The 27,982-nt window shown below is 49.6% G+C and overlaps 2 protein-coding genes across 10 annotated transcripts in view; one reads left to right on the top strand and one right to left on the bottom strand.

The window, feature by feature from the left end:
- The first annotated feature begins 96 nt into the window (after positions 1–96).
- VSIG10L2 (V-set and immunoglobulin domain containing 10 like 2) lies at positions 97–20,018 on the top strand. The gene is made up of 12 exons (XM_031652810.1): positions 97–8,375; positions 9,937–10,287; positions 10,553–10,828; positions 12,250–12,525; positions 13,133–13,381; positions 14,043–14,303; positions 15,633–15,923; positions 16,323–16,619; positions 17,287–17,409; positions 17,709–17,733; positions 17,840–17,892; positions 18,045–20,018. The coding sequence occupies exons 1-12, from the start codon at positions 8,165–8,167 to the stop codon at positions 18,140–18,142; spliced, it is 2,511 nt and encodes an 836-aa protein (XP_031508670.1). The 5' UTR covers positions 97–8,164; the 3' UTR covers positions 18,143–20,018.
- CDON (cell adhesion associated, oncogene regulated) overlaps positions 19,649–27,982 on the bottom strand; it is a 242,908-nt gene continuing 234,574 nt past the window's right edge. For 7 of the 9 annotated variants that reach the window (XM_021926733.2, XM_009187617.4, XM_031652805.1 and 4 more), the window contains 2 exons: positions 23,802–24,145; positions 19,649–23,258 (listed from right to left, as the gene is read on the bottom strand). In XM_021926733.2, coding sequence (XP_021782425.2) covers positions 23,095–23,258; positions 23,802–24,145 — 508 coding nt within the window. In that variant the 3' untranslated portion in view covers positions 19,649–23,094. The remainder of the gene's footprint in view (positions 23,259–23,801; positions 24,146–27,982) is intronic. The other 2 variants (XM_031652806.1, XM_031652807.1) reach the window with 2 other exon arrangements.

Below are 27,982 nucleotides of genomic sequence, written 5' to 3'. Positions count from 1 at the left end.
AGAGATGGGGTTTCACTATGTTGGCCAGGCTGGTCTTGAACTCCCGACTTCATGATCCCAGTGGTATATTTTATCTTTCTAAAATGTAAGCATCTTATGTCTCTCTTTTCCTGTGTAGCTTCTGGATTTTCTATTTTATTTAGAAAAATCTCTTCAAACTCTAGATCATATAGTCTCCTAATATTTTTGCTCATGAAACTGTTTTAAATGTTACATTTAAAACTTTCAGCTCTCTGAAATTTCGTTTTAATAATTTAATGAGGAAGAGATCTTAACCTTTTTTTTTTTCATTCAGACATAGAGCCAACTGTGCCTATACAATTTATTAAAGAAACCATAGTTGAATCCACTGGTTTGAAATACCACCTTTATTGTACCCTATAATCCATATGCACAGGGATAAATTTCTGAACTTTGTTCTATTTCTGCCCCACGGGGCTATTTATCTCGCCGTGTACTTTTAATGTACGATTTGATGCCAGTAATTTTATAGTTTTCCTTAGGCCACTTGTAATATTTCTTTGCTGCTGTTGTTTTCATCGTTACCATTATAAAAACTTTTCCAGCTGTCAGAGCCTGGGAATGTCAGTAACTTCAAAACAGGCCAGAATAAAGCCAAGAAGGGGAGGGATGGGCCCGTTCCTTACCTGCCCAGGTGCCTTTCCAGGAATCAGCAGAGGCAGTGACCAGACAACGATATTAGGTGAGCACCCACTATGCATTCAGCATTGCTCTTACCACTAACGACAAGGCTGAAAGACCAGAACTTCCAGCACTGCGGTAACAAGGTTCTTATTTCTCAGCTCGGGACCTGTATCTTCTATAGTCAGTTTTGCAATGTTGGGCTTGGACCCTGCCAATTCCATTTCTGCTTTGCCCATCACTAGAGGGAGGCTGCAGGCGGGACAGGAAGTGTGGACAGGCTCCTTCCTGTTTGCATCTGTGTGTTCCCTTTTAGGGCACCCCAGCAACACATCTTCACCCCAGGAACAGCAGGCCCTTCCTGGAGCAGCACCTGGTCCAGTTTGCAGTGTTCCAACACTTGCAGCTTCATCATCCCCCCCACCCCAGCCCTGCACCCCTACCTGAGAGACCCCAGCACCAGCTGGCAGGTGCCCCTTCCACAGAGGTCTGGGTGCAGGAGTCCTTCCTTCACACCCAGAGACCCCAGCTCCCACTGAGTTGCACCCCCTCCTCAGATGTCTGGGTCACAGGCTCTGGAACCCTCCTTTAAAACTCTTCCTTAGGGTTCTCCAGCCCTGGAGTGGTAGCTGCTCCTGCAGTTGCAACCCCCCAGGAAGCCTTACTCTTCTCTCCTTACCTAATTAACAACTTCATACCTCATTACCAGTTCCTTATGCTGAATTCTCTTTTCAAACTAACTGGTGTGTGGTTTCTGTCTCCTGACTGAACCCCAGTTGACACAGGTAGTGAGGAATTGAACTTTTCTGGGAAGTGAGGGCTGCCTCTCTTGGCCGCCCTGCTGAGAGCTCCCTTCCCTCTTCCATTCCCAGAATTATTTGGCTGATGGTCGCCAAGGAGACGGCTGACAATTTCCAGTTGCCAAGCCTCACCCTGGAGCTCTACGGAGACATTATGGAAACTCCCCACTCCTTCCTGCTCCCCAGCCAGGGAACTTGGAGCATCTAGCCAGGTTGGGTGGAGGGCACTGGGAGGGGGTAGAGGGGAGGTGACAAGCCTGAAGATGGAGACAGCAACTAGAAGTTTCCCTGGGCCCTGGCTTCCCCCACAGACCTCAAAAGTCTGGCCCACCCTTGAAGGCTACGGCCGGCGTGGTGGGCATCCCCTGTACTGGGTCCAGACAGACTCCTACCAGAGCCCTCCAACCAGACCTTCAACTACAGAGAACTCTCCCTATATTGTCATTCCCAGCCTGGTAGCAGCACCATTGCCAGATGGGGCAGAACCCAGGAAGAGCCTGGGAACTGAAGTGCTAGGAGTCTTTCCTGGGGGAAGGAGCTGCAGCTGTCCTGAGCACTCTGCTCATATCAGATGGCACTCAAATGCACTGAGAACTAGTGTCACAGCCCAGGAAACAGCAATAACAACAACAATGCTAACAACAATAATAGTAGTGGTGCAGAAGGTGTGACTCTTACTGTACAAACTTAGGTGCACAAAAATATCCATTTCTCTATTTCACTAAAATTAAGTAGAGTTCAGTTCATTCCTGGGGCTCCTGCCTTTTCTCCAGTGTCCCACCAGAACCTGGGGGCTTTTTGCTATGTTTTTAATGTGTCCCCAAAATTCAGGTGTTGCCAATGTGGTAGTATTAAGAGATGGGGTCTCCAAGAGGTGGTTAGGCCATGAGGGCTCCTCCCCTGTGAATGAGAGTAGCTGCCCTTATAAAAGGGCTTGACAGAGGGAGTTTATCCCTTTTTGCCCTGCTGCCTTCCACTATGTGGGGACATGGCCTTCGTCTCCTCTGGAGGCACCATCTTGGAAGACAGCAGCCCTCAGCAGACACCGAACCTGCTGGAGCCCTGGTCTTGGACTTCCCAGCCTCCAGAACTGTGAGAAAATAAATTTCTGTTCTTTATAAATTACCCAGTCTCAGGTATTCTAGTATAGCGTCACAAATTGACTAAGAAATTTAGGAGGAACGAAACCAAGGGAAGGCCTCTAACTGCTGGTCCATCGTGGTGGTTGTTGGCGTGCTCGTTGTCCAAGCCTTCTGTGGGCCTGTGCAGTCAGCAATAGCTCTCCAGTCCTGTACTCTCTGGGGTCCTGGCCTGCTGTCTCCAGACTGTTCTTCTCCCAGGTACCTAGTGACCTCTGACCTATCCCCAAACTCAGGAAAATCTCTTCCTCTCTGTTCCAACTGCCCCCAAAGGCACTCTCCTTTCTCCTCCTCACCCCTTCCACCACCCAGCACACCTCATACAACTTTTACGAAATTAGGAAGATGTTAACGTCTGTGTCGAGCAGGTACAGCTTCTTCCCTCCAAGAATCCCCGTGGCAATGCAGGGCTAGAGGCCTGGTGAAAGCAGCATCTGGTCTATTTTTGTGAGGTAGTTTAAGATAATCCAAAGACATTGGGACATCTCATTGCTGAATGTTTTAGTATTCATTAAAAAATAGAAACATTGTCTTACACAATCAAAAAAACTGTTCTCATATAAAACAAAATTAATTTTCTAACTTTTTTTTTTTTTTTTGAGACTGAGTCTTTCTCTGTTGCCCAGGCTGGAGTACAGTGGCACGATCTCGGCTCACTACAACCCCCACCATCCGGGTACAAGTGGTTTTCATGGCTCAGCCTCCTGAGTAGCTGGGACTACAGGAACACGCCACCACACCCAGCTAATTTTTGTATTTTTAGTAGAGAGAGAGTTTCACCATATTGGCTAGCCTGGTCTCGAACTTCTGACTTCAAGTGATCTGCCTGCCTCAGCCTCCCAAAGTGCTGGGATTACAGGTGACAGCCACCATGCCTGGCTTCTAATATTGTCTAATAAACAATTAGTCCCATTTCATGGAGGAAAAACTAAGACTTGAAGTGGGTGAGCAACTTGTTCATCATCACTCAGCTAATGGGCAACAGAGCCAAGATCTGAACCCTGATGTGATTCCAGCTCTCCTCTTTCTTCACATCTCTGAACAGCGGCTTATACGCTCTTACTAATCCACCATGTGGCTCTCACAACAGCCCTGAGCAGTGTCAGGATGGGCATTGCAATCACATTTTTAACCAGTCAGGAAACAGAAGCCATGAGTGTTTGCTCCATGTGCCCAGATAGGGTTGGTTGAGAAAGGGCCCCGGGAATGGAAAGCAGATGGAAGGAGGGTTAGTTCCCAGGCAAAGCTGGTGCCAGAAACTAGGCCTCCTTCCCCACGGCCCCAACAGGTGCTCTCCCAGCACTGTCACTGCCTGAGCCTCGGCCTGCGTCTGCCTCCCCTTCCTTCCTCTCCTGATCCATTCACCTCCTGTTCCCAACCCTTCCATCCAGGGCCTCCTTCATTTCCTCTCTGGTCTCTAAGGATCAGTTTATAAAGTGACTAGGCAGTGGCCCCTGCCTGTCCTCTGTCCCTGTTGTCCTCCTTCCTTTCCTCAGCCATGAGCACAGCCGGGGACACGTTGCCTGTGGAGCCTCTAACCCATTTCCTCTGCAGCCCTCAACTGGTCTCCTGCTGGGGTACCGGAGGGCTGGGCTGGCCCGACAGCACACGCGGAGAAGCCATTTGCTCCAGAAGCGTCTGCTTCCCTCCCCAGCCCAGCTGTCCCTGTCCTTTCGCATGCCGCTGCGCCAAAGCCCTGTGATTTTAGAATCAGGGTTCAAAATGGTCACAAGGCCGGAGAGCTGGCTTAAAACCCACCGCACAAAAGGAGGGGCCTGTAGGTTGGCACAGAGGCACAGGGATGTGGTGCGAGACAAACGTCATCTGTCCCTGAGTTTACCAAGTACCCATAGTCTGGTGTAGCTGCTGCCCGTGCACAGCGGAGGGTCCTGGAGAGGAGGCAGCTGCAGGCACCTGGCACTTATTCCAGCCGCACCACTGCCTCGTCCAAAGACACAGGGAGACTCAGGGAACAACTGCTTCCTCTCAGAAGAGCCAGGTGTGCCCAGTCGTCCTCAGAAGCCAGGGGAGACCCCAAGGGAGCGGTGTAGCAAACATGCCCTGATACAGGATAAATGTTAGCTGGGGGGGATTCGTGAAGCTCAGTAAATAACTGAGCAAGACTTCGAGCATTCTGGTCAGAAAAGAGGGGACTTAGCAGTTCTACAGGCCCCTGAGTGAGCCACAGTCTCAGAGTGGATGGGGACAAACCAGAGAATGTCCAAAGATGGGGAGCAACCTGGGGCACAGAAAATCAAGTCACGGGAAGAAAATGGAGATTTGAGCCCATTCATAAAATATGAATAGCAATGCTTTCTCATGGGGTTGTGGGGAACCCCTAACACATGCCTGGTGTATATAGGTATATCACAAATGGTAACTAGTATTATTTATTTAGGTGGAGAAGAGAAGCTGCACACGCAGTTTCAAATAGTGAATGACTTTCATCTGAGAGTGGGATTTGAGTAATTTTACAAAACTTCCATGAAAGAATTTCCCAAGGATAAAAGTGTCAGGGAAGCAGATTTTCATTCATCTTAAGGAGGAGGGCAAGAGCTAACATTGATTCAATGTATCTATGTGCCATGCTGGGTGCTTGTGAGGGGCTTCATACTGGTGGTTGTATGTCGTTTGTCCAATAACTTGAACAGGGAGTTATTATTATTATCTTCATTTCACAGCTGATGGCCACAAGATCAGACAGAGCGGGTTGCTTACCCAAGGTCCTGCAGCGCCCACCTGACGTCCCCCAGGAGGAGCTGCAGGGCCTTCTCCCTAGGAGGTGGCAGAGGGGCTTCCTGTGTGCAAAGGAAGGTCCCACCATCCCTTTTGGAACCTCAGCCTGGTCCTGCAAAATTTCACCTCACACTACTGGAGTCTAGGTCCCGAGTCCCTCCTTACAACCCCCTCATTTCTGAGTTCAGCTGCGAGGCCACTCCGGGGACGCCAGGTTGCCCCTTCGTCCACACAGTTGCCTGTCCTTCCCTCCAGGCTGTTGTGGGCCTGGGGAGCCAGGCAGGCTGGGGATGGAGGCCGCGCAGCGAGGGTAGAGAGCACAGGCCCTGAGCAGCAGGAGACGATGAGAAGCAGGCACCAGAACCCAGGAATCCACAGCTTTACCTGCCCCAGGGCCCAGCTGCTGGGCTTGCACAGTGCAGACCACAGCACCAGGTGCCATCAGCTTGGCTAAAGCTCCTTTGGAAGTGAGGAAGGAGGGAAAGAGAGGATCTCTTGTCAGGCCTCCAACCCTGCCACCAGAGGATGGAAAAATCTGACCCCATCCCTGTGCCTTAAACTTAGACGCTCAAGAAACATTTATTCAATTCATTGTTTACGTTCTTTGGTTAAGGGGTATAAGTAAGTTTAACAGGCAGGAGCTATACATGCATAATCCTCTGCGTTCCTCTCAGGAAAACCATTAAATAAAGGAAGAAATTGAAGCTCAGAGAAGTTCTGTAAGATGCCGAGGTCACACAGTAATAGAGATCAGGTGTGTTCTCACTACTGAGCTTTCTTGTCTCTCAAAACAAGGAACCAGCTCACCTTGTCTCTCCCAGCTCCTCAGCTCCCGAGGCAGCAGGGACAAGAGCCCTGGGCCTGTTTTCCCATTCCAGACACGTCTCTTCTCTTCCAGACACGTCTCTTCTCTTCCAGACATGGGCTGTAGCTGTGCCGTGGGGTTCCTGGTCTGGCAGAGCCAGGGCACAGGGTGGGGGGCAGGCTTCACCTCTGTGACGGTCTATTTTGTGTGTCAACTTGGCTAGGTCACAGGGTACCCAGACATTTCCAACACCACTCTGGGTGTTTCGGGAGGGTGTTCTGGGGTGAGATGAACATTTGAATTGATAGAATCAGTAAAGAACATTGCCCTTGCCAGTGTGGGTGGGCCTCGTCCAATCAGGTGAGGGCCCGAATAGAACAAGAAGGCTGAGTAAGACGGAACTCTGCCTGCCTGACTGCCTGAACCGGAACCGCGGTCTTTTCCTGCCTTCAGACTCAAACCGAAACCTCAGCTCTCCCTGGATCTCAGGCCTGTGGATAGCAGATCTTGGGATTTGTCAGCCTCCATAATCACATGACCGGATTCCCTATGATAAATCCCTTTCTGTATATAATACAGGCTCTTGGTTCTTTTTCTCCGGAGACCCCTGACTAATATACCCTCCCTCCCTGACTCTCCCTTCGAGGGTCCCCTTCCTAAGGGGAAAGGGCAGGCTGAGGAGCCCCACCTGAGTTCTGTGTTCCTGATGCCCCAGCTGAGAAAAGGCTGGGGGGCTGATAACGCAGGTGGTGTAGACTAACTCTGCATCAGCACAAGCTCTTGCCGCCGCCAGAGGATCCTTGAAAGCTCCCCTGATTCACACGGCTGGAACTCTCCTGTTCTCTCCAGAGACAGGGGCCAGCCACCCTGAGCTGGACAGTGCTGCCGGATCCCCACACTGTATTTCCATAGGAGCCTCTAAGGGACTTCTGAGGAGATTCCCAGTTTGGGGAGTGGGGGAATTAAAATGAGTGGCCCATATGGACTGGTCACCAGGGGCAGTCAAACCTGACTCTCAGGGACCACCTGCCATTCTGCCCCATAGCTGAGTTAGGAGGGAACGGGGACTCGAGACCCTGAGGAAGGCATGGAAGGGCCGAGTGAGGGTGGGATACGGGTCTGTCCATACAGCCTCCATCCATGCAGCCACTGTCCCAGGCAAGTGAGAAGCCAGAGTGCCACAGTGACATCTCTGGGCCCTGGAGGAGTCACCTGGAATTCAAGTCTGACAGCTCCTGTCTTGGCTGAGCCTTGGAGAACTTGAAACCAGACATCAGATCCCCCTTCTCACTGGGGTTCAGGAATCTCATCCTCCGTCTAACCCTGCCACCAGAGGATGGAAAAATCTGACCCCTTCTCGGGCTGTCATTCAGAGACAGCTAGACAACAGGATATGCTCGGAGAGCTAGAGAGAGGGAGAATTCAGAGAGTCCTGGACAGCAGGAATGCTGGGCTCCAGTCCAGCTCCGGGGTCCAGACTTGATATTTCAAATCTAGCCAGGAGCATGAATGGTGCACCTACTGCATGCTGTTCACCCGTGTGTGTGCATGAGCGCATACGTGGACAGGCACGAATGATATCAAACACATCCGGGTGCATGAATTATACCAAAGATTTGTAAAGTACATAAAAAATACATGTACAACTTGAGGAACTGTAACTGTCACTCAACTCAACGAACAGCACATTTCAGCACCCCAAAAGCCCCCGTGTGCTAATTTAAGTCTTGTCGTTTGACATTCATAACATACTCTTTACAGCAAACAAGGTGTTATTATCCCAATCCCTGTGTTCGGGAGTCCTGTGTTGGGCAGGTGACTGGACCAGAAGAGTTTGGGGTCTTTCTCAACTCTGTTCAGTGACTCTAATTTTACAATACCCTTCCAGTGAAAATGCAGGGAGCTGGTGGTCCTCTCCCCTGGGTCTGCCCCAGCCACGTCCTGCCCTCCCCAACTCTGCATTATGGATGGAGTGAATCATCTCGTAAATAATTCACGAGTCATCGAGGCACTGAGGGTAACAGGAGAGCAGGGGTGGAGGCATGGGCAGGGCTGAAGTTGGCAACCTGAGCCAGACCACCATCCTCCCAGGGCTGGGCTCTGCTCTGGGTAGAAGGGGCCTACAAGTCAGGCAGGAGCCTCAGGTGGGTGGCCACCAGGGAGATGGGGCCATGGTGGGTCAGAGGGCCCAGCACGACCCGGTCAGCCTCCTGCTGCTGATACGCCTCTGCCTTCTGCACCTGAGGGCCTCAGGTGAGTGATACTCAGATCCCCCCGGGGGTTCATTTCCCACTCCCATCCCACTATTCCTGCCTCTTTCTGAGGGATCCTCCTTTTGCACTTGTGTAGCCATTGCATGAGGTCCATTCAGTCATTCATCCGCTAGACATTTAACTAGCGTTCACTGAGTGACTACTATGTGCCATGTAGGTGATAGCACTCTGCTTTACCTTGAGAAGCTGGAGTCATCCTGAGAGCCACTGTGAGGTGGTAAGCTTAGGAGTGGCATGGTCAGATCTAGGTTTCAGAAAGTTGCCGGTTTTTGAGGGTGATTAGGGCAATCAGGAGATCATGGCCGTAATCCAGGTGAGAGATGCTGGCATCTCAGGCCAAAGCAATGTCCATGGGGTTGGAAGAAATTGGTTTCCGGGTTATGTATTTTTATTCTTTTTTTTTTTTTTTTTGAGACGGAATCTTGCTCTGTCACCTAGGCTGGAGTGCAGTGCTGTGATCTCGGCTCACTGCAACCTCTGCCTCCTGGGTTCAAGCGATTCTCCAGCCTCAGCCTCCCAAGTAGCTGGGATTACAGGTGTGTGCCACCGTGCCCAGCTAATTTTTGTATTTTTAGTAGAGCCGGGGTTTTGCTATGTTGGCCAGGCTGGTCTCAAACTCCTGACTTCAGGTGATCCGCCCACCTCAGCCTCCCAGAGTGCTGGGATTACAGGTGTGAGCCACTGAGCCCGGCCCCAGGCACTTATTTTCATGCAAATTTGCTGAGGCCCTCAGCACTTTATGGCATGAGGCCCACCCTGACCGCATGTGAGGGGACAGCGGGGAACATGGTACTTGGGCTTAGGCTGCGGTTGAGGGCTGGGCCCTGAGCCAAGAATACCTGTTGAGTGACTTACTCCACAGGAACTACTTAATGGCTGGTCCCTGACGGACTGGGAGCTCCATGAGAGCAGGGATGGGGGGTTCACTTGTCCTTGTGGCCCCAGCACTCTATGCTTAGCTGAATGAATGCTGGATGGGCTGATGCGGGCAGTGTGCTCTCCCCCTTGCTGCAATGCGACTGGAACAGGGTGGGATGAGCCCAGGGATCCTCCTGGAATCCTTACACAGGGAACTCCAGACCCCAAGCTGCCAGCGGCCATGTAGATCTCCTTATCTCCAGGGTCACCGTCGTCACAGGACTGATCATCAGCCTCATCTTGGGGTGCTTGTTACAAATGTGGATTCCTGGGCCCCGGCCCCTCCCCACCGCGGCGGGTGTCCGACCCCATAGTCTGGGGTGACGCCCACGAATCTGCCTTTTGAATGGTCTAGTGGCCCATGAGGAGTGGGGATCTCTGCTCCAGTCCATTCTCTGACTTCAGGCAACCCCTCCTTCAGTGCCTCCAAGCAGGACACCCAGAGGCTCCCGCAGAAACTGTCTCTTGCCCACCAACTCCAGAAAAGCTTTTATGTGGTCTTCCTGAACGCTGCCTGGGCCACTTGGGACTGCAGAACCAAACAGAGAGGCTCCAGGCAAGGCAGGGCGTGCAGGAGAGCCCAGAGCAGCCCAGAAGTCCTGCTATGCCCCTTCTCTCCCCAGGCCAGCCCCACGCGACTCCCGAGGCCCCTGCAGAGGAGGTGGTGTCTGTCCAGGGAGTGCGAGGTGGCTCCGTGGAGCTGGCCTGTGGCTCTGGGCCTGCCCCACTGCTGGTCCTCTGGAGCTTCACCCCGCTGGGCTCCCTGGTTCCCCGGCCTGTGGCCGTCACCGATGGAGCCATGTCCAAGGTGGAAGCCATCGCCTCGGCTCTGGGAGTCGTGAGTCTGAGGAACGGCAGCCTGGTGCTGGGGGAACTTCGAGAGGGTGCCCGCGGCCACTTCCTATGCCAGGTTCTGCACGTGGCTGGCGGCCAGCTCCACACTGCCTACTCCCACGTCACGCTGGCCGTGCTGGGTGAGGCCTGGCCCCGGCTGCAGCCGGTCCGCGGGCTGCTTTGGATGTCTCTGCATGTGTGCTGCCCATTCCCTGTGTGGGGGGGGGGTCCAGGTTCTAAAGGGCGCCCCACTCCAGGGACTGAGGAAAGCCGGGGTGATGAGGACGGGATGGTCAGGGTGGGTGGGCCGGTGAGTCCCCAGCCAGCAGGGGTGGGGGTGCCGGACACAGCTGGGCGTGTCCTGGGTCTGTAACAACACGGCGGGCCTCTCCCTCCTCTGGCCAGTGCCGGTGTCTAAGCCTCAAGTGCGACTGAGTAACCCGTCCCCTGTGGAGGGAGCCTCCGTGGTGGCCACGTGTGCAGTGCGGGAGGGCACAGAGCCTGTGACCTTTGCCTGGCAGCATCAGGCATCCCAAGGCCTTGGAGAGGCCCTGGTGGGGGTCACTGAGCCACTATTCCGGCTGGACCCGGTCAACCGGACGCACCTAGGCTGGTACATGTGCAGTGCTCGCAACTCCGTGAACAGGCTGAGCAGTGACGGGGCCTTCCTGGACGTCATTTGTGAGTCAGACTGTGGTGGGGGGGCTGTCAGGGCTCACACTCACCTCCCCATCCACACTCAGGTTCCACACCTCAGAACCCTCCAAATCCCTCCTCTGCGGGGGTGCTCCGCCCTCTAAAAGTCTTCAGCAGGCAAGAGTCACGGGGTGCTGTGCCCCTGGTGTCCAGTGCAGCTCTAGTCCCAGGCTGTTAGCCTTTTTAAGGTCACGGACACCCTTTTCCAGGAAAACGTGCATATATTCATGCTTACAATCTCACTCGCGATTTCACTGGCGGCCTGGAAAGTCTGCCTTTAGGTTGAGCCTGGAGGGCTCTCAGAAACCAGCGGGACCCCGAGGAGACAGGAGGTGAGGCCACAGTGGGAGGAGAGGGCAGCAAGCCTGAAGTTAGAAATCAGAAGCCCTGGGGGAAAGATGAAGGCCAGGATGGCCTAGAGCTCGCCGTCCCACATGGCAGCCACACATGTGTATCTTCGGTCACTTGAAATGGAGCCAATCCAAACTGAGCTGTGCTGTATGCATGGAAGGCACACTTGATTTTGAAGATTTATTCCAAAAGAAAGAATGTAAAATATGTCATCCATAACTTTTATATTGATTATATATTGAAATAACATTCTGGATATATTTGGTTAAATAGTAAAACACCTGTTGGTGGTTTTTGTTTTTTGCTTGATTGGGTTTGGTCACTTTTACTTAAGATTTGGCTACTAGAAAATGTTAAAAAAAAAATTCTGTGGCTGGCATCCCCCTATTGGACAGTGCTGGTCTTAGACGTTTTAAGGAGCAAGGACCAATAGCGTCCTATTTATCGGTCTTCACGATGGCAGTTTGTGGAAATTGTGAACTGAGGACTGTTGAGGAGGCAGGTGAGCAGGAGAGTTCTTGAGAAAGAGGCAGGAGCAGACTAGAAGCAGGCAGAGAATTCACAACTCCTTGGGAGTCAGGGAGAGCTTCGAAGATGGTGACCCCGAGCTTGGAACGCAGGAGAGAGGGGAAGGTGGAGTCCAAGGAAGTGAAAGGAGGCGGCTGCTGGGATCGGGCTCAGGGCATCATCCCACTGTGGTATCTGACTCCTGCAGTCTACAGTGGCTGCCTCTCTGCTTCCAAGAGCCCCTCAGTCTCAGGTGCATGGGGAGCACTGGTCTCCTTCCTCTCTTCTGCCCCACCTTGGCCCAACCCAGGAGTCCCTCGAGGAAGCGCCCACAGCCCAGGGCGCTGACCTCCACACATAAGCCCTGAGCAGCCTGGACTTGCCCATGGTCCCTGGACTCTGAGCTCCAGGAGGGCCTAGCCTCAGGGTGGACACAGGCCGTAGCATACTACATGCCCCCAGGATTGATGCATACATTCAGAGATGAGCATGCGCGTGAATGAAGGAATGACTTTGGGGAGGTGTAACCGGCCTTCCTTGCTCTCCAGATGGTCCTGACAAGCCTGTGATCACCGTGGAGCCACCGGGACTCGCTGAGGAGGGCTTCTGGGCCAGTGAGAGGGAAGAGGTGACCCTGAGTTGCCTGGCCGCCTCCAACCCGCCTAGTCACTACGTGTGGCTCCGTGACCACACGCAAGTCCACACGGGGCCTACCTACATCATCGCCAGAGCAGGCCGTGTCCACACGGGTCTGTACACCTGCCTGGCCCACAACAGCTACCTGGACTCCCGCACCCAGACTACTGTCCAGCTCACCATCTACTGTGAGTGTGGGGTCGGGTGACGCCCAGACCTGGCCTGGGGACAACTCACGCTGGAGCCTTTGTGGGCCTGTTCTCAGGCAGACCCAGCTGCCCCGTGGAGAGGCGTGCCGAAGTTGCTCTTGTTGGAGGGATGTCTCTGACCAAGTGGGGTTGGAGGGCAGGGAAAGAGGATAAGAAAACTATGGGAAGGAGAAGGGAAGCAGGGAAGCTACCGACACTACTAGCCTCCCGCCACTAAGTGATTATTCCCGTGGCCCTGCGGACCGAACTGAGGCACAGAGAAGGGCGATGGCAGTGAGGCAAGGTGTGCTGGCTCCTGGGTGCCCAGGGGCAGAGATGAGAATGGGAGATGGGGTCTCCCATGGGGCCTCTGGGATTCCTTGGGGACTCTAAACTCCCGTACACTTGGTAACCTCCCGCCCCTCACCTGATAGCTCAGCCTGTTCCTCACCAGCCCCTCAGAGAGACTCGATCTTTCCCCTGACCCACTTCTCCCTACTCCTCTACCCATTGACACACCTGGCCTCCAGACTCCCCTGCCTGGGCTTGGGGCCTGCAGGGCACTGGCAGTGGAGCCTGCCCCAGCCTCACTCACTTCCCCATCCAGATCCCCCTGAGGGACAGCCCTCCTGTGCAGTGCATCCCAGCCCCGGGGCTGTGACTCTGCTCTGCGCCTGGCCTGGGGGGCTTCCGCCTGCCCAGCTGCAGTGGGAAGGACCCCAGGGACCTGGCCCTACTGCCCCCAGCAACGTCACCTGGAGTCATGCAGCCGCCCAGCTCTCCAGTGGCAGCGTCTTTACCTGCACTGGCCAGCACCCAGCCCTGGCACCGCCTGCCCTCTGCACAGTCACGCTCTGTGAGTGGACACAGGAAACCCCAGGGCTCTGACATTCCAGGCAGAGTGTGGGTAGAGGTCAGGGGAGAGCCGGGGAGCCTGGGATCTGGGTGGCGCTCCAGACTGCAGGCTCCAAAACACGCCATGTAACAAGCAGGTGGGCGGCACTCAGCTCTCAGTCCCCATCTCCCATCTTTCCCATCCACACTGTGCTCTGTCCCCCTCACTTCGGCCTTGGAGCCCTGACACCTCCCCACTGTCCCTGCCTGCAGGGTCAGCAGCCTCTCATTGCCCCTACACTGCCCTTCTACCGCTCTGACGCATGTTGGGCTTGAAATTTGCCTTCAGCATTCTCTCCACCAAGTGTGCAGAGAGAAACTCCCAGCCATCAGCCAAGACAGAGCTCAGAGGTCATCCTGTCCTCTTTCTGGAAGCCCCAGAGAGTTTGTCTTTCTGTCTATATTCTAGCACACATTAAATCATAATAATTGTTTAATGTGTGTTTCCACCATTTCCCTGGCACATGATCAGCCATCAATAAATGATGAGTGTGTGAATGAGTGAGTGACAAAGTGATGAAGGAAGGAGGGAGTGAAGGAACAAATGAAGGAAGGGGGATAGGGCGGATGTGCCAAGCCCTTCCTCCTTCCACAGGGCCATGCTGAGCCATCATTCTTTCCAGGGGAGCCTCTCGGGAGGCCCACCTGCTGGAGCACAGCCACAATGGGGCACCAGTTCATCATGCTGAGCTGTGAGTGGCCTGGCGGCGAGCCCCCCGCCACGCTGAGCTGGCTTGACGAACAGCAGCAGCCCCTGGGCAGTAGCAGCTCCTCGATGGCCGTTCACCTCCTGCAGGCCCAGGAAGATCTGGCTGGCAGAGAGTTTACCTGCCGGGGCACTCACCTGCTCAGGACCCCTGACCCCCACTGCCACCTCCAGCTGGGTGAGTAGGGGCTAGCGAGTTTGTTCTGGGACTGGGACAGGAGGAGCAACCCTTTGGAACCAGGAGAAAGAGATCTTGGGGGGTGGCTGTGCTGGCATGGAAAGCGAGTCAGTGAGGACGGGGAAGCTAGGAGGTAGGTAGGAGCTGAGCTCCCAGGGACTCAAGTTTTCTTTGATCCATAAAATGAGGGGGTTAGGCTAGGTCAGAGTTGTATAATAAAAATATAATGTGAGCTATATATGTGATCTAAAATATTCTAGCAGCCACATTTAAAAAGGAGAAGAAACACGTGAAACACTTTAGTTAACTCAATATATCCAATATGTTATCATTTCAACATGTAATCATAAAAATTATTAACTAGATATTTGACATCTTATCTTTAAAATCTGGTATATATACAATTACTGCACATCTCAATCTGGCCTGGCCACATTTCAAGTTCCCATATTGACGTGGCTGGTCACTACAATATTGGATAGCACTGATCTAGGTGACATGGAAATGTCAATTGCATAGTCTTCATTTACATGGATTTGCGTAAGAGAGATGCCTGATTATACTGTTGATTTGCATTAATGTTTCCAAAGTCAGTTCTTTACCTCTCTTACTCTGGTTTTGGTCTGGTTCCTCCTTGTCTTCATCTGGCTCTGCCAGTCTATTTACTGCAACCAGGAAAAAAGAATTACATATCAAAGTAAAAAAAAAAATGTAAGAAAAGCAAACAGAGAAGCTGTCACACACAACAGTTCTCACAGAATGGTTTACTTCTTGGTCTCCAAAGGCTTGGTAACTAGCATGTTCTCAGGGCTCTAGGGAGGCCTCAACCCCAAATATTTCCTTCCCTATTACTCAGTCTCAGGACCGGAAATTCCATCGTAGGAGATTCATTGACACCTGAGAGTCTGGGTCTTTAATAAGTCAGTCCATAAAATCTGAGCGCCTGCTATGGGCCCAGCGCTACGCCTGGAGCCAGCCAGGAGGTGGGGGCCACTAGTGGGAGGGAGGACAGGTGCTGGAAGGGGCTGTTCATGCAGAGACGAGTAAGGCAGGGCCCCTGCCTGCAGGAGCTGAGGCTAGGGTGGGGCAGGGAAGGAGCAGGGAGGAACACTGCTGATTTTATCCTATATCAGCCAGCCCTGGAGCACACTGCAACAGGAACTTGGCATAGAATGGGCACGTGAAGAGAAAGCAGACTGGCCCCAGACAAGCCTCATTATCAACTCTGCAGCACTCCCGCTCCATCTCCTCTCCATCCCTTCCAATGCTGTCCAACACCTTGTCCCCAGGCCCTCCCACTAGCCAGCCTCTTCCTCTCTGTCCCCGCAGAAGCCCCACAGCTGGATGTGGCTGAGCCCCGCGTGTCAGTGTTGGAGGGGGGAGAGGCCTGGCTGGAGTGCTCGCTCCGCGGGGGCACACCACCTGCCCAGCTCCTCTGGCTGGGGCCTCAACAACAGCAGGTGGACCATGGCACTTCACGATTCATGCTGCACCCTGAGGGTGCCCAGCTGCGCCTGGGCATCTACGATGCTGACCCGGCACACCACAGGGGCACCTACCAATGCGTGGCCCGCAACGCCGTGGGTAACAGCAGTCGGAGCGTGCTGCTGGAGGTCCTGAGTGAGTGAGGGGTCGAGTGTGTGTGTGTGGTGAGGTGGGGGCTGGGAGACCAACAGCCACAGAGTGCTTTAAGTGGAAAGGCACAAGGATTCCCCACTCCAAAATGTGAGCGCTTGAGCTTCCTTGGGCATAGGCAGGACTCAAGAGCTAGATGGGTAACATGTGCGTGACTCTGGTACACTCATGGCAGACAGAACGCCATGCAGGCAGCATCGCCTCCCTTTCACTTTATACACGAAAGAACTGATGGGACAAGACAGGGCTTCTCAGGTCTACAGACCCCAATCCAGTGCCTTTTCCACACAGCCAGGCTGCCTCTCGACAGGAGCAAATCTGGGGGCACAAGCTCACGTGGTTGTAGGTATACATGTGCCTCTCTGTGTCCCCACCCTTACCCAGGATATCCAGCTCCTCCCAACGTCACCATCAGCCGCCTGACCTACGGGAGGCACCGGAGAGAGGTGCAGCTTCAATGGGCCATCGCAGGCCCCGGGAACCTGACGGGCTTCCTGGTGCAGCGGAAGGCCAGTGCCCTGGGCCCAGGAGCTGGGACGTGGGAGACGGCAGCTAGTGACATCGAGCCGGAGAGCCGAGGCCGGCGGCTGGGAGGCTTGGACCCCGGGGTCCTTTATGCCTTCCGCATCCTGGCTCTGAATCACCACACTGCAGGACATCCCTCTGAGGTGAAGATACCAGGTGCCAGCTAATGCCAGGGAGGGACCCACCTTTTCTCCAAAGCACTGGCCCCTGGTTCATCTTCCTCTTCACAGAGCGCCCCCTCCTCTGTTCATTTGCTCCCGTCCTACTGAATTCTCCTGTCTCCAGCCCGTCCTCTTCTCCACTCTCCCCTCAGATAATCACCACGGCTCTTTCCCGTCCCTCCCTGGGGGGCTCAGGAGGCTCCAGGCTGAGGGTTAGGAACCCTAATTCATGTGATCAGAATAGAGAGGAAGGAAAAGGTGCTGGTGACTAAGAACAGGAGCCCACTCTGTGCCTCAGTCTCCCCTCCAGGGCTACAGGCAGGCTCTCGGCTTCCTGCTGCCCCCTCTCCATCCTGGGAATTCCTTATTTTATGGTATACTTCCCTTCAGCCCCAAGCCGCCAAGATAACCAGACTTTTGCCTTCTGCACCAGAAACGGGACTTGGCAGGAGAGTCAAACCCCACAGCACTAGGCAGACAGAGCGCCGTGTTCCTTGGGAGAGACCTGATCTCCGGGTTCTCTGGGTCCCGCATGTCAGCTGCAGGGGGAACTGGATGAGCAGGGCACCGCTTCTCCAGAACCCTGGTGGTTCCCTACAAGCCACTGTGGCTCAAGTTCTGCAGTGGCTCGAAACCATGTAACCTGTGCTCTCCCCTCCTAGTGGACCCCCCCTTCAGTGCCTACCCAGCGGTGTTGGGTGCAGCAGGCACAGGAATGGTGGTGGCAACGGTGGCCTCTCTACTGGTGTTCCAGTATGCTGCCCGGCACCCAGAGACTTTCCCCTGTGAGTGGGAATGGGAAGGGAAGGGCTGCTTGACCCCATAGGGTGGCCAGACCCTGAGCTATCCAAAAGAGATGCAGCACTCCCGGGGGAGAAGAATCTAGGCTCTTCCTTAATTCTGACCCTCTCCCCAGAGCTAGATGTTGCCATTCAGGGCTCAAACCCCCAACCCAGGCACCTGGGGCCATCCCCTTCTGGGTTCCTGAGGCCCTAGTACAGACCCATTGGGAAAGAGAGGGCCATTCTCCTGGGATCTCTGCTGGGCTGGCCAAGTAATGTTCCTTTTCTTTTCCTTCCTACAGGCCTTGGTCAATTGCTTGTTCCCATGTGAGTGTGGAACCCGGCATCCTGGGGGCTAGGGCTTTCCTCCAGTTGGAAAGGAAAGCGAGGGAAGTGAGTTGCCACTAACTTTACTCTCCCGCTTCACTCTCAGGGAGCAAAGGCACCAACAGAGGGGCTCCAGAGAAGATGCTGAGGTGCAGGCAGGTAAGCACGACTATATCCAGAAAAAGACGACTCGTGTGCAAGGAGACCACTGCTGGGTGCTGAGGGTGACGCTTGGTCTCTCTTGAGCTCTAGGAACATCTGGACACTCCCAAAGCATCTCTCTGTTCTTTGCCCACATACGCTTTTCCTAGGCCTTGAAACACCAACCACCACCCCAGGTTTGGATCCTGCACAAGAAACCACGGATGCTCCAGTGAATGTCACCATCACAGTGACTGCAACACCATGAGGTCCAAAGAGGAAGATGCAGATAGGCTTAGGGAAGGCAGGTGGCATTTGGGAAGAGCACTTCTGTCAGACTTTGGTCGTAAAACCAACGTAGCTAAGACACCAACTACCACTTTCACTTAACACCCAGTCTTTCCAACTGGTGCAAGGCCCTAAGTGACATGGTTACAAGAGAAGCCCTGGCCCAGCTTGTGGAAGACAGAGGTGGCAGGACGAGGAGGAGGACCCACAATTGGGAAAGAAGGATCACTGGGTGTCTGAGGGCAAGTGACAGCCATGGCACTGGGAACCGTCTGTGGTGCTACAGAAGTATGAGCAAGCTAGCTGCTTCCAGAACAAGTCTGGATGGAGCAATTCCTAATAAATCAGAGCTGATGTCCACGCCCACAGAGGGCTATTTCCATTGCAACTCCCGCAGAGAGAAGCTGATGGCTGGGTCCCAGGTGTGGCCAGTGGGGACAAACAAGGTGTGTAGGCGTGTGTTCCTTCGCTCAACCGTAGCTTAAGAACATCACTGACGCTGCAGTGGCCCGACTCCAGGAGTCCCAGCCCACAAGATACAGAGCGGAGGTACTGCAGATGTAGCTTCCCGCCCCCAGGCTGGGGGAGCTGGCCCACAGAACACCGGGGCTGTTCCAGAGTCACAATGTCAGCTGCCAGCATGACTCACTAGCTCCAAGTGTGTGTGTGTGTTTGTGTGTGTGTCTGCAATCTGGGTGAAAACACAAATGAATGCTTGTTCAACTGACTAGAAGACTCGGGACTCCAAGCCGTCTCTGCAGGAGACACAGATGAGAAGAAACGGCAAGAAAGCCAACGGGTGACCCGCCAGCACAAGGGAAGTGGCGCCTGAAAGGAGACAGAAAATTGAGAAACCGAAGAAGGTTCTGTGGTTCTCACAGAGTTAGCCTTTATTAGATAAGGGGTTTCAGCTACCCTCAAAGCTCTCAGCACTGGGGCTAGGGTGTAAGGAAGGCTTATTTAAATACGGGAAATAAAATACAAAAGGGCCACACCTGATGCAAAAGACTTTGTTGGCTTTCTGGTCAGAGATGCCTAGAGATGTGTATCTTCTTAGGGCAGTAAAACAACACTTTTTCACAAGGCTAAATTTCTATACTGGAGTTCATAACAATGTGGCCCTAGGTTAACGGTAGAAATAGACAATGTGTGAGGCAGGACCGCTCCTCCTCATCCTTCCAAGCTCCTCTCCACCTCCCTTCCTTCCAAACAAATGCAAAGTTGCCCGGAGGAGCTGGGCCTGCCTCCACATCGCCCCCCAGGCTCAGGCATGTTCTCAGCCTCCCCTAAAACACTTGCCCAAGATCCTGCTCCTTCGGGGCCTTGATCTCTGCAGCCAGAACAGAAGGGGTGTGCACAGGGGAGTTTCAGGGGAGGACAGGGGTGGAGGCTCCAAAGAATTTCAGAGGAAGACATTCGCCCACCCCAGTCACAAACTATAAGCAGCGTTGTACAAACAGGGAGTAGCCCCGCCTTCAGGGGCTAAGCTATATGAAAGCAGCGTTCTCTTTTAATATAAAATCATGTCAACCAAATAAAACCTGCCAAAGCTACATCATTTAAAATATGTACAGTTTCACACATAACATTACAACTTTAAGGAAAATCAAACATACTTTTCAATATGATACAAAGCATGCATCTCAAAGTCATTACTTTAAAAGAGAGCAACACAGGTAAAATTCAGTCATAAACTTCACGTCCTGGCAGCGCTGGAGCTGGAATGAGATCTGTGGCACGCTCAGCCCAAGATGGATGCACTGAGTCTTCATAGACTCATTTGACAAAAAACCCAGAAAGAAAGGCTTTTGCTAAGAACACTTCAAAAGGTTTAGAACATTGCCACTTCACTTGCACCCTGGCAGCACCTGACACCAGACTGTCAGTGCAAAACTGAAAGGAAAACATTAAGAGGAGATAGTGAAATGATACAGTGGGAGCAGGGCAGTTTAATGCTAAAACAATCACACAGAATTCTAGATGAGAAGGAACATGAAGAGGCTTGACCAATTTCCTGATCACTGAGCACAGTAAAGCTCAAATTTCTAGGTGGAGGTGGCAGACGGGTGCATCAAGGGGAGAAATGTGGACTCCTGGAAGACGAAGTCATAAGCAGAGCTCTGCCCACAGAGGCCAGAGGGCAGCTTCTTCAGCTGTGGAGCTGGAGCCTCGGAGGAATTGCACAGCAGGGACAGATCACAGCATATGGAACGGGACTGGTTCTATCCAAAGAGTGAACCGCCATGCTTGTGGAAAGCAGGATGGAAAAATGGGAGGAGCCCAGATTATGGCTCCAGATAAACTGGGTTTGGATTCAGGTCCCATGGCTCACTGGGTGACTTGGGGATTTTAACGCCAACTTTGTAGATGTGTTGTGAGGGTTAAATGAGTTAACAGTAACAAGCACCGAGCATAGTGCCTGGTACACAGCAGTTATTCAACACGTGTTAGTGCTCTCTCTCACACCGTACCATGCCCTCTCATTTCCTGGTGAAGTGACATTAGGTAGGACTGTTTGGGTGCCTGTGCAGGGCAGAAAAGTTCAGAGCCAACTCACGCTTAGGGAGAACTCATACCGCCTAAACATAAAGGCAATTATATATATATATGTGTGTGTGTGTATATATATATATTTATATATTTCAATATATAAAGGCATTTTTTATAAATAAAATACAATAAAAAGAATAACACTTAAAACAGCGTTACTAATATAAATAAAGCAGTCCACAATGAGATTGTCCTAAAGGTAAAGCCATTTTCTCTTCCTCGTGGACAGATCCCATATTCAAACTCAATCTTTAAAAGCAGTTCATGACCTAAGGCTCATGCTAATACACCTGTTTCCTGAATCAAAATGGCTGTCTATGGACATTGACTCGCCTGTTTTCTAAAACTCCCTTTGTGACAGCACTGCTGTAACTTGATTGGCTAACACAGGGTATGTTTCCATATTCTGCACGCTGGGACTTCGTCCTTTGCTAGTCCCAGAAATAAGGGATGCAGCTATCCCCCTCCAGAGCTAATTGCATCTAAGCAACATGAAGAATAAATCCAGTATACTATAGGCACGGACATCTGGAATGTAGAACTTGGGTCTACAGCATCCCTAATATCTGACTAGGGAATTACATTCACTACATTCTACTGGAAGTAACTCTTGCATAGTGACCCAGCTTAAACAAGCACATTTTCACTAACAGTTCTATTATAAAATATATAGACATATGTAAAGGAATACTGATGCATTTATACAGAAAGTTGGTTAACATAGTATTATATTCTATTTCACTGCGATTTCTGGGAAACTAACATTTCTTCACTTCTGCTGGAATTGCTTGACTCTATATAAAGAGAATAATTTTCTGTTTCTTTCCCCAAACGGATGCATAATGCAAAAAGGAGCAGTGATCCTTGAAAGCTTGACTCAAGCTATGAAACACACTGATATAATTATTGCTTTTTAATGTGAAGAGCCTTCCAAAGGCAGCTGCAAATGTTCTTGTCACGCAGAGGCAGCCGTGGTCAGGAGCTCTGCTGACCAACGCTTTGGGTGCCTGTTTACAAGGGTGACATTCTGAAAGAGGTATCAGGAAATTTCAGGAAAAAAAAACCCAAAAAACTCTTTTCTTCCAACGTAAGTCTTTTCTGACACTCACCCCTGCAGGCTGCTGCCTACGTTGGAGATGGGGGATGACTAGTTTCAGCGTCAGGGCACCATGAGCATATTCCTACGCTAATCCAACAGACTGGAGAGCTCCCACCAAGACGGGCTCCCTGCAGCCTTCCCCTTTCTTTCTTCTAAAAATGTGTATCTTTCTCTTCAAGCCACCACTTAATGTCTTATTTTGTTCCTACTCCTAGAAACGGTCAAAGAGAGCCCCATAGTAGCCATGTGATAAATTAATGTAATTTTAAAGCAGTGGGACATTAGGCATTATTTGTCTCTCTGGCCTTGGTTTCTTTTCTGCATACTGCCGTAATTCATCAAGACCTTACACTCCACCATGTCCACAACACCATGACTAGTGCCTAGCAAACTGAACATCACTTGTGCCCACGTGCAGATAGAAAGTCAACAGGTCACATCACCACTTTTGTGGAAGGCACTCTTGTAAAATTCGCCAGCCAGGTCTGCTATTATAAACATGGGTCACAACTGCAGTTGACTTCAAAGTGTTCTCAGAAAGTCTGGTAATACAGGCTGGGCATGGTGGCTCACGCCTGTAATCCTAGCACTTTGGGAGGCGGAGGCCGGTGGATCACTTGAGGTCAGGAGTTCAAAACCAGCCTGACCAACATGGTGAAACCCTGTCTCTAGTAAAAATACAAAACAATTAGCCGGGTGTGGTGGCAGGTGCCTGTATGCCTGTAGTCCCAGCTACTCGGGAGACTGAGGCGGGAGAATTGCTTGAACTCGCAAGGCAGATGTCACAGTGAGCCGAGATCAAGCCATTGCACTCCAGCCTGGATGACAGAGCAAGACTCCATCTCAAAAAAAAAAAAAAAAAAGTCTGAGAATACACTATTAAAAGACCATTTTCTACCTGAAAACCCAGCTGGTGGCAACCTTCAATTGGCCCCTGCATTCCCAGCCAAGAGATGGGACCCTTTGCATGAGGAGCTCTTGCTGTCACTGTAGCTGTTAGAAAACATGGAAGGACCCCTCGGCCCTCCAGGTGACTGAATACTATGCAAAACAAGGTTGTTTCCTACTGAGGGGGAGGAAGGAATGGGGAAGAAAACATTTAAGGCATAAATAATATAAAAGGGCACACATTTTAAGATACATTCATATGACATTACTACTACAAAAAAATAAATAATGATTTTCTCTGATTTGAATTAAGGTCCTTCACACAGTTCACTCCCAGGCCTGTTTTGTGCAGTTACTGGCTTGAAGTCGGAAAATGACTGGTTGTTTGCACATCCTCAGGTTTCCTGGGGCTGCTGAAGGGCCTCTGTCGGACTGTCTGAAGGAATGCCAGGCGGAGACCACGTTGTCTTTTCAGCACAGCCCTCTGGGACAGGTGGCAAAATAAGAGCATTCCAACTTACAATGTTGTTCTCTGTTTCTGAATGGGCACAGCTGTCTTCTGAAACACAGAAAGGTTTGGGAGCATTATCAAATGATAAAGGTGGATTTTTACAAAGCAGTCTAAAAACTTCTTCACACTTTGAGCCATGAAGAAAGAAAAACAAGCGCAAGTAGAACCTGGTTTGTGTTTGAATTTGAGGGAGACAGAAGGTTTAAAAGGTTTAAATAAAGTTGAACTCTCATGAGTAGCTATACAATTCACCTGAGGATTAAAGCAACCCCTTAAAAGCCCTACAATAACCATCTGAAAGAAAGGTTACCACTCCAGAACCAACTCATATCAAAAAGGGGCTCATGTTCACAAAATGCATTCTTCCACCACGTCTTCTGTTACCCTATGAATGAAATCAAAGCCTATTTCCAAATAGATTTTCCCAAGTGTGATGGGACTGACAGCCTGAGATGGAGGACATGAGTAATAACAGAATTTCAAAGAATCCTTTAACTCGAGTCCTATCTTTTCTTGAAGGACCCAGCACCCCACCCAGTCTCCCAAGAACTATGTAAACTAATCATAGAGGGGAAACTCTGAAAGCATCACCTTCCCATACACAGCTCTTAGCTAACTGAAGACGATCTGGAATCCCAAGGTTGATCATGCCTTCCTGACCTCTGCTGAACTCTGCTGGATCTTCTGCGCGATCAGAGCTGACGTCATTTACAATGTCCTGACAGCAGGTACGCTGAGTAGGGACTGGTTCCACATTGTCCTTGACGCTCTCCTCAGGCAACTGACCACAATCAGGGACTGCAGAAGCCAGGCATACAGGCACCTTCATGTGACTGAGGGGCTTCATTTCCAAACCATCCTGAGGATAAGGTGCTACTACAGGGACCACAGGGAGAGGGCTGCTGCTGAAAGTGCTGTTGGTTTTGGTGAAACACCTGCAGAGTTTAAACCAAAAGAAACAGAATTGTGTCTAGAGGAACTAATAATTAAAATAAGCCTATTTTGAAATATCATTTGGTATTCTGCATTCACAGACTCTTAAGACTGATGCTTAAAAACAACTAAATGATTCATCATGATCTGAAATCCTGAGAATTTGAAAATGATAGTGAAAGTGCCACACAACAGGAGAATACATCAAAAGAAGACTTAAGAATGCATCCTTATACAATGTCCCAGCACACAGGCTTCCTTTGTCTTAGTCTACTGTCAGAAGTCATCTACTTCATTATTAACTGGCTCCCAAAAGTAGCACCCAGAAGGAAAAGGCCATTAGCTACTGGGAAGAATGAGGGAATGAAAGAGGAAGACGAGGACAGGAAGCTAAGAAATGTATGGCCACATGAAAGAAATGACCTTAGGAAAGTTAACCAAAAACACACTGCTTTGAAATCAGATGATATGTTCCCCCTCATTCTTGGAGGAAACACTAAGGATTAGACATTCAAAATCCAGGAATTTTTAATTTTTCAACTTTTTTCTTCACAGAATTAATTACTGGAATTTATTACCATGGAGCATTTCACATCAATTCTGCTCTACTTTTAATTCTTGCCTTTACCTACAATGTGCATTTTAATTTTTTTCTTTCTGTTCTTCAGACTGGACAATTTCTACTGATCTATCTTCTTGTCCGTTGACTTTTTCCTCTGTTGTCTCCAATAGCTGTTAAGCTCATCTAGTAAATTTTCCATTTTAGTTATTGAGTTCTTTAGCTCTGGAATTTCCATTTGGTCTTTTGTATAGGCTCTGTTTATCGGTTAAATTCCCTATAAGTTCATTTATTATGTGTATACCTTCCTTTAAGTCCTTGAACATATTTATAATGGCTGCTTAAAGTCATTATCTGCTAATTGTGACACCTGGGTCATCTCAGAGTCTGTTTCTATTGACTTTTTTTCCCCCTTAATTATCACATTTTCCTGTTTCTTCACATGTATAGTAATTTTTTTAAAACTGGATTTTCCTTTTAATTTTCTGGTTGCTCTGTTGGCATCAAACTCAGTGCTCTGATAGCTTCTGCTTGCATCCTTGCCCCGAGATTGGAGAACGCTTTCAGACAAAAACCCATAAACTCATAAATCTCACATAGTTTATTACAAGGGTAGACTCTTATTGTTTCTGCCTGCTTCTGTTTATTCTCCAATAATTTCAAGTAATCCAGATTTTATCATTATTATCTGTTGATGATCAAGCTATTCCAACATTCTGGAAGTTGGAGCCTCAGAGACATTTTTTTCCCTAAAATTGGGAGTAAGAAAAGTCTGGAGATGACATTGCACTGGGCTTTGATTTGGACATGTTAGGTAGGAAACACATAGGACTGACCAGCAGTATCCTGGAGCTAGATAATGTTAGGCAATGAAGATAAGAATTATTTGGATTTGCATCCTTTAAACATGGGCTGATATGTTTCTGGGGCAAAGAAAAATCAGTAAAAGTCTAATCAACTGTTGCTAGCAGTTACACTGGTTCAAGTTATTGGAAATACCAAATCTTAAGCATGAAGACAGATATAAACCTGAAAGAGAATAAGATATCTGCCAGTAAACCAAATCTTTAAATAACTCCAACTTTAATTTCAAATAGAGAAATATACTCACTATATAGATAATTAAATTCAGAGACCAGTCACCTGGTAAGTAAGGTAAGACAAGTATTCATCTGTGCAGAATAATTATCTAATATGACTCTAATTTTAATGCTTAATTCTATAGCAAAAAAAAAAAAAAAGCCTAATTTAGATATAACCTATGTGTTTCCACACATGTCTTCAGTGAATAAATAGTGAAGAAAACCCTGGTGCGGAAGCACGTTAACTGGAGCCACAATCAGAGCACTGGTCTAGAAGTGTCATGACTGCAGAAGAGTAGGGGATTCCTGACTTATTCTCTCGTCTATTTTATTCAACCCTGAACTTATAAAAAATGTTTCTGGATGCTGGCAAAGGTGAGCACTAATCTGAAAGCCACTTAAAAATGCCCATGTGATCAGTGTCTTTCTTTCCTGCATTTTGTCATTAGTCTCCCAATACTCAGGGAACCCTCAAGTCCCCCTGAATGTATTCAATGCATGGAATCTACAGACTCTAAACAGGGTGAAATGTGGGGCAAGGTCGGGGGCGGGGGGAGAAAAGCCTTTGTGAATTTGAACTACTACTACTGAGAATTTAATGATTATCCATCTATATAAATAACCTTATCTGAAAGAACCCTTTATTGAGAAAGCATTTGCTAAATACCTTCCATAGGTTAGACACCGTGGTAGGCACTGAAAGAGTGAAGAGTGAAGCAGAAAGACAGTAGAGAGGGCTTTTATAAAGACTGAAACTCAGGACCAAATCATGTCAATCCCAGAATGACTTAAAGTGATCTGGCCCTTGTCCAACTGCCTGCCAAAGGCAGAAGGAAATCCTTTCTAGAGGGGGAAAACATCTTCCAGAAACTCTGCAAGTTTGTATATCTGATGTCTAAAATTCAATAAAAAGTACAGGGCACATCAGGAGGCAACAACAAGAGAAAAACAAGTGACGTGGATAGTGAGTTAGCAAAGACTTTAAAACCTGGATGAATACATTCAATAAAGTAGACGACAATCATTTTAACAGAGAACTAGAATCTAATATTAATAATCACTTGGAAATTCTGAAATTAAAAGTAGAGTAACTGAAATTTAAGAACTCAACACGTGGGGATAAGAGCGAGCTGGGCACAGGCGAACAGAGGATTGTTGATCATGAAAGCACATCGGTTCCCACGACAAAGGATGGAAAATATGAAAACAGCTGAAGGAACACAGGAGGCACCGCATGGCGAAAAACTCTATGTATAACTGGAGTCTCTCTGCAGGGGAAAAAGAGAGAATGCAACAGAAGCCGCACTGGAGACACAGAGGCTAAGAGTTTTCTAAGCCTGATGAAAGCTCAAGCTGCAGACCCAAGCTCTGTGGATCCTAAGCAGAATAAATACAAAGAAAATTACACCTATCAATGCCAATAATTAAATGGGTAGAAGCAAGATACAAAGACAAAATCAAAAAAGCAGCCGGAAGAAAAAGACGTATTACCTTGAAAGGGAACAACAATAGCTGTATAGATGATTTTTCAACAGAAATGGTGGAAGCAATAAAGTAACAGAATAATGTCTTTAAAATACAGAAAGACAGTAACTGCCAATCTAGAATTCAATAAGCGGTTAAAAAAGAAAAAAAATCCTTCAAAAAGGAAGACAAATTAAAGATATTCTTTGACAAAAAAGCTGGGAAACTCTGTCACCTTCAGTCTTGTACTGTAAGAAATATTAAGGGAAGTTCTTCAAGTTGAAGGACAATGACTAGCAACAGATTTTTTTAAAAAAAGGAAATACAGAAAGGAATGAGTAGCAACAAAAAAAGGAAACCAGAGTATTCTGAATAAATATGGATTGCAAAAGCAGTAATTTTAACGTCTTAGAGGATTTTAAGTATTTTTAGAATACAAATGATGAAAATAACACAAAACATTAGAGGGGGAAATGGAGTTAAAATGTTTTAAAGTATTTGTATTGTCTGAAAAGTAGTAAAAAGTCCCAATTCACATTAAACTCTAACTAATGTCATAATGGCTGGCACCAAGCACATAGAAAATGACACACAATAGGACCTCAAAAATGTTTTTTAAAAATGATAAACATTAGAACACCAGACTGGTTCCTTTTTTAATTATCAGGGAGCAACAATTAAACTAATAGTCAAAGTACCTTATAGCAGCCCATGCCCAACAGTAAGATAGACAC

This window comes from Papio anubis, chromosome 12 (assembly GCF_008728515.1).
Source record: "Papio anubis isolate 15944 chromosome 12, Panubis1.0, whole genome shotgun sequence".
Taxonomy (NCBI): Eukaryota; Metazoa; Chordata; class Mammalia; order Primates; family Cercopithecidae; genus Papio; species Papio anubis.
The sequence above is the reverse complement of the archived record's forward strand: the minus strand, read 5'-3'. Positions and strand labels throughout refer to the sequence as shown.

Coding starts and splice junctions, on each gene's coding strand:
- VSIG10L2 (XM_031652810.1), top strand. CDS start 8,165: ATGGGCAGGGCTGAAGTTGGCAACCTGAGCCAGACCACCATCCTCCCA. Junction 16,620..17,286: donor CTCTGAGGTGAAGATACCAG/GTGCCAGCTAAT, acceptor CTCCCCTCCTAG/TGGACCCCCCCTTCAGTGCC. Junction 17,893..18,044: donor AGATGCTGAGGTGCAGGCAG/GTAAGCACGACT, acceptor CGCTTTTCCTAG/GCCTTGAAACACCAACCACC.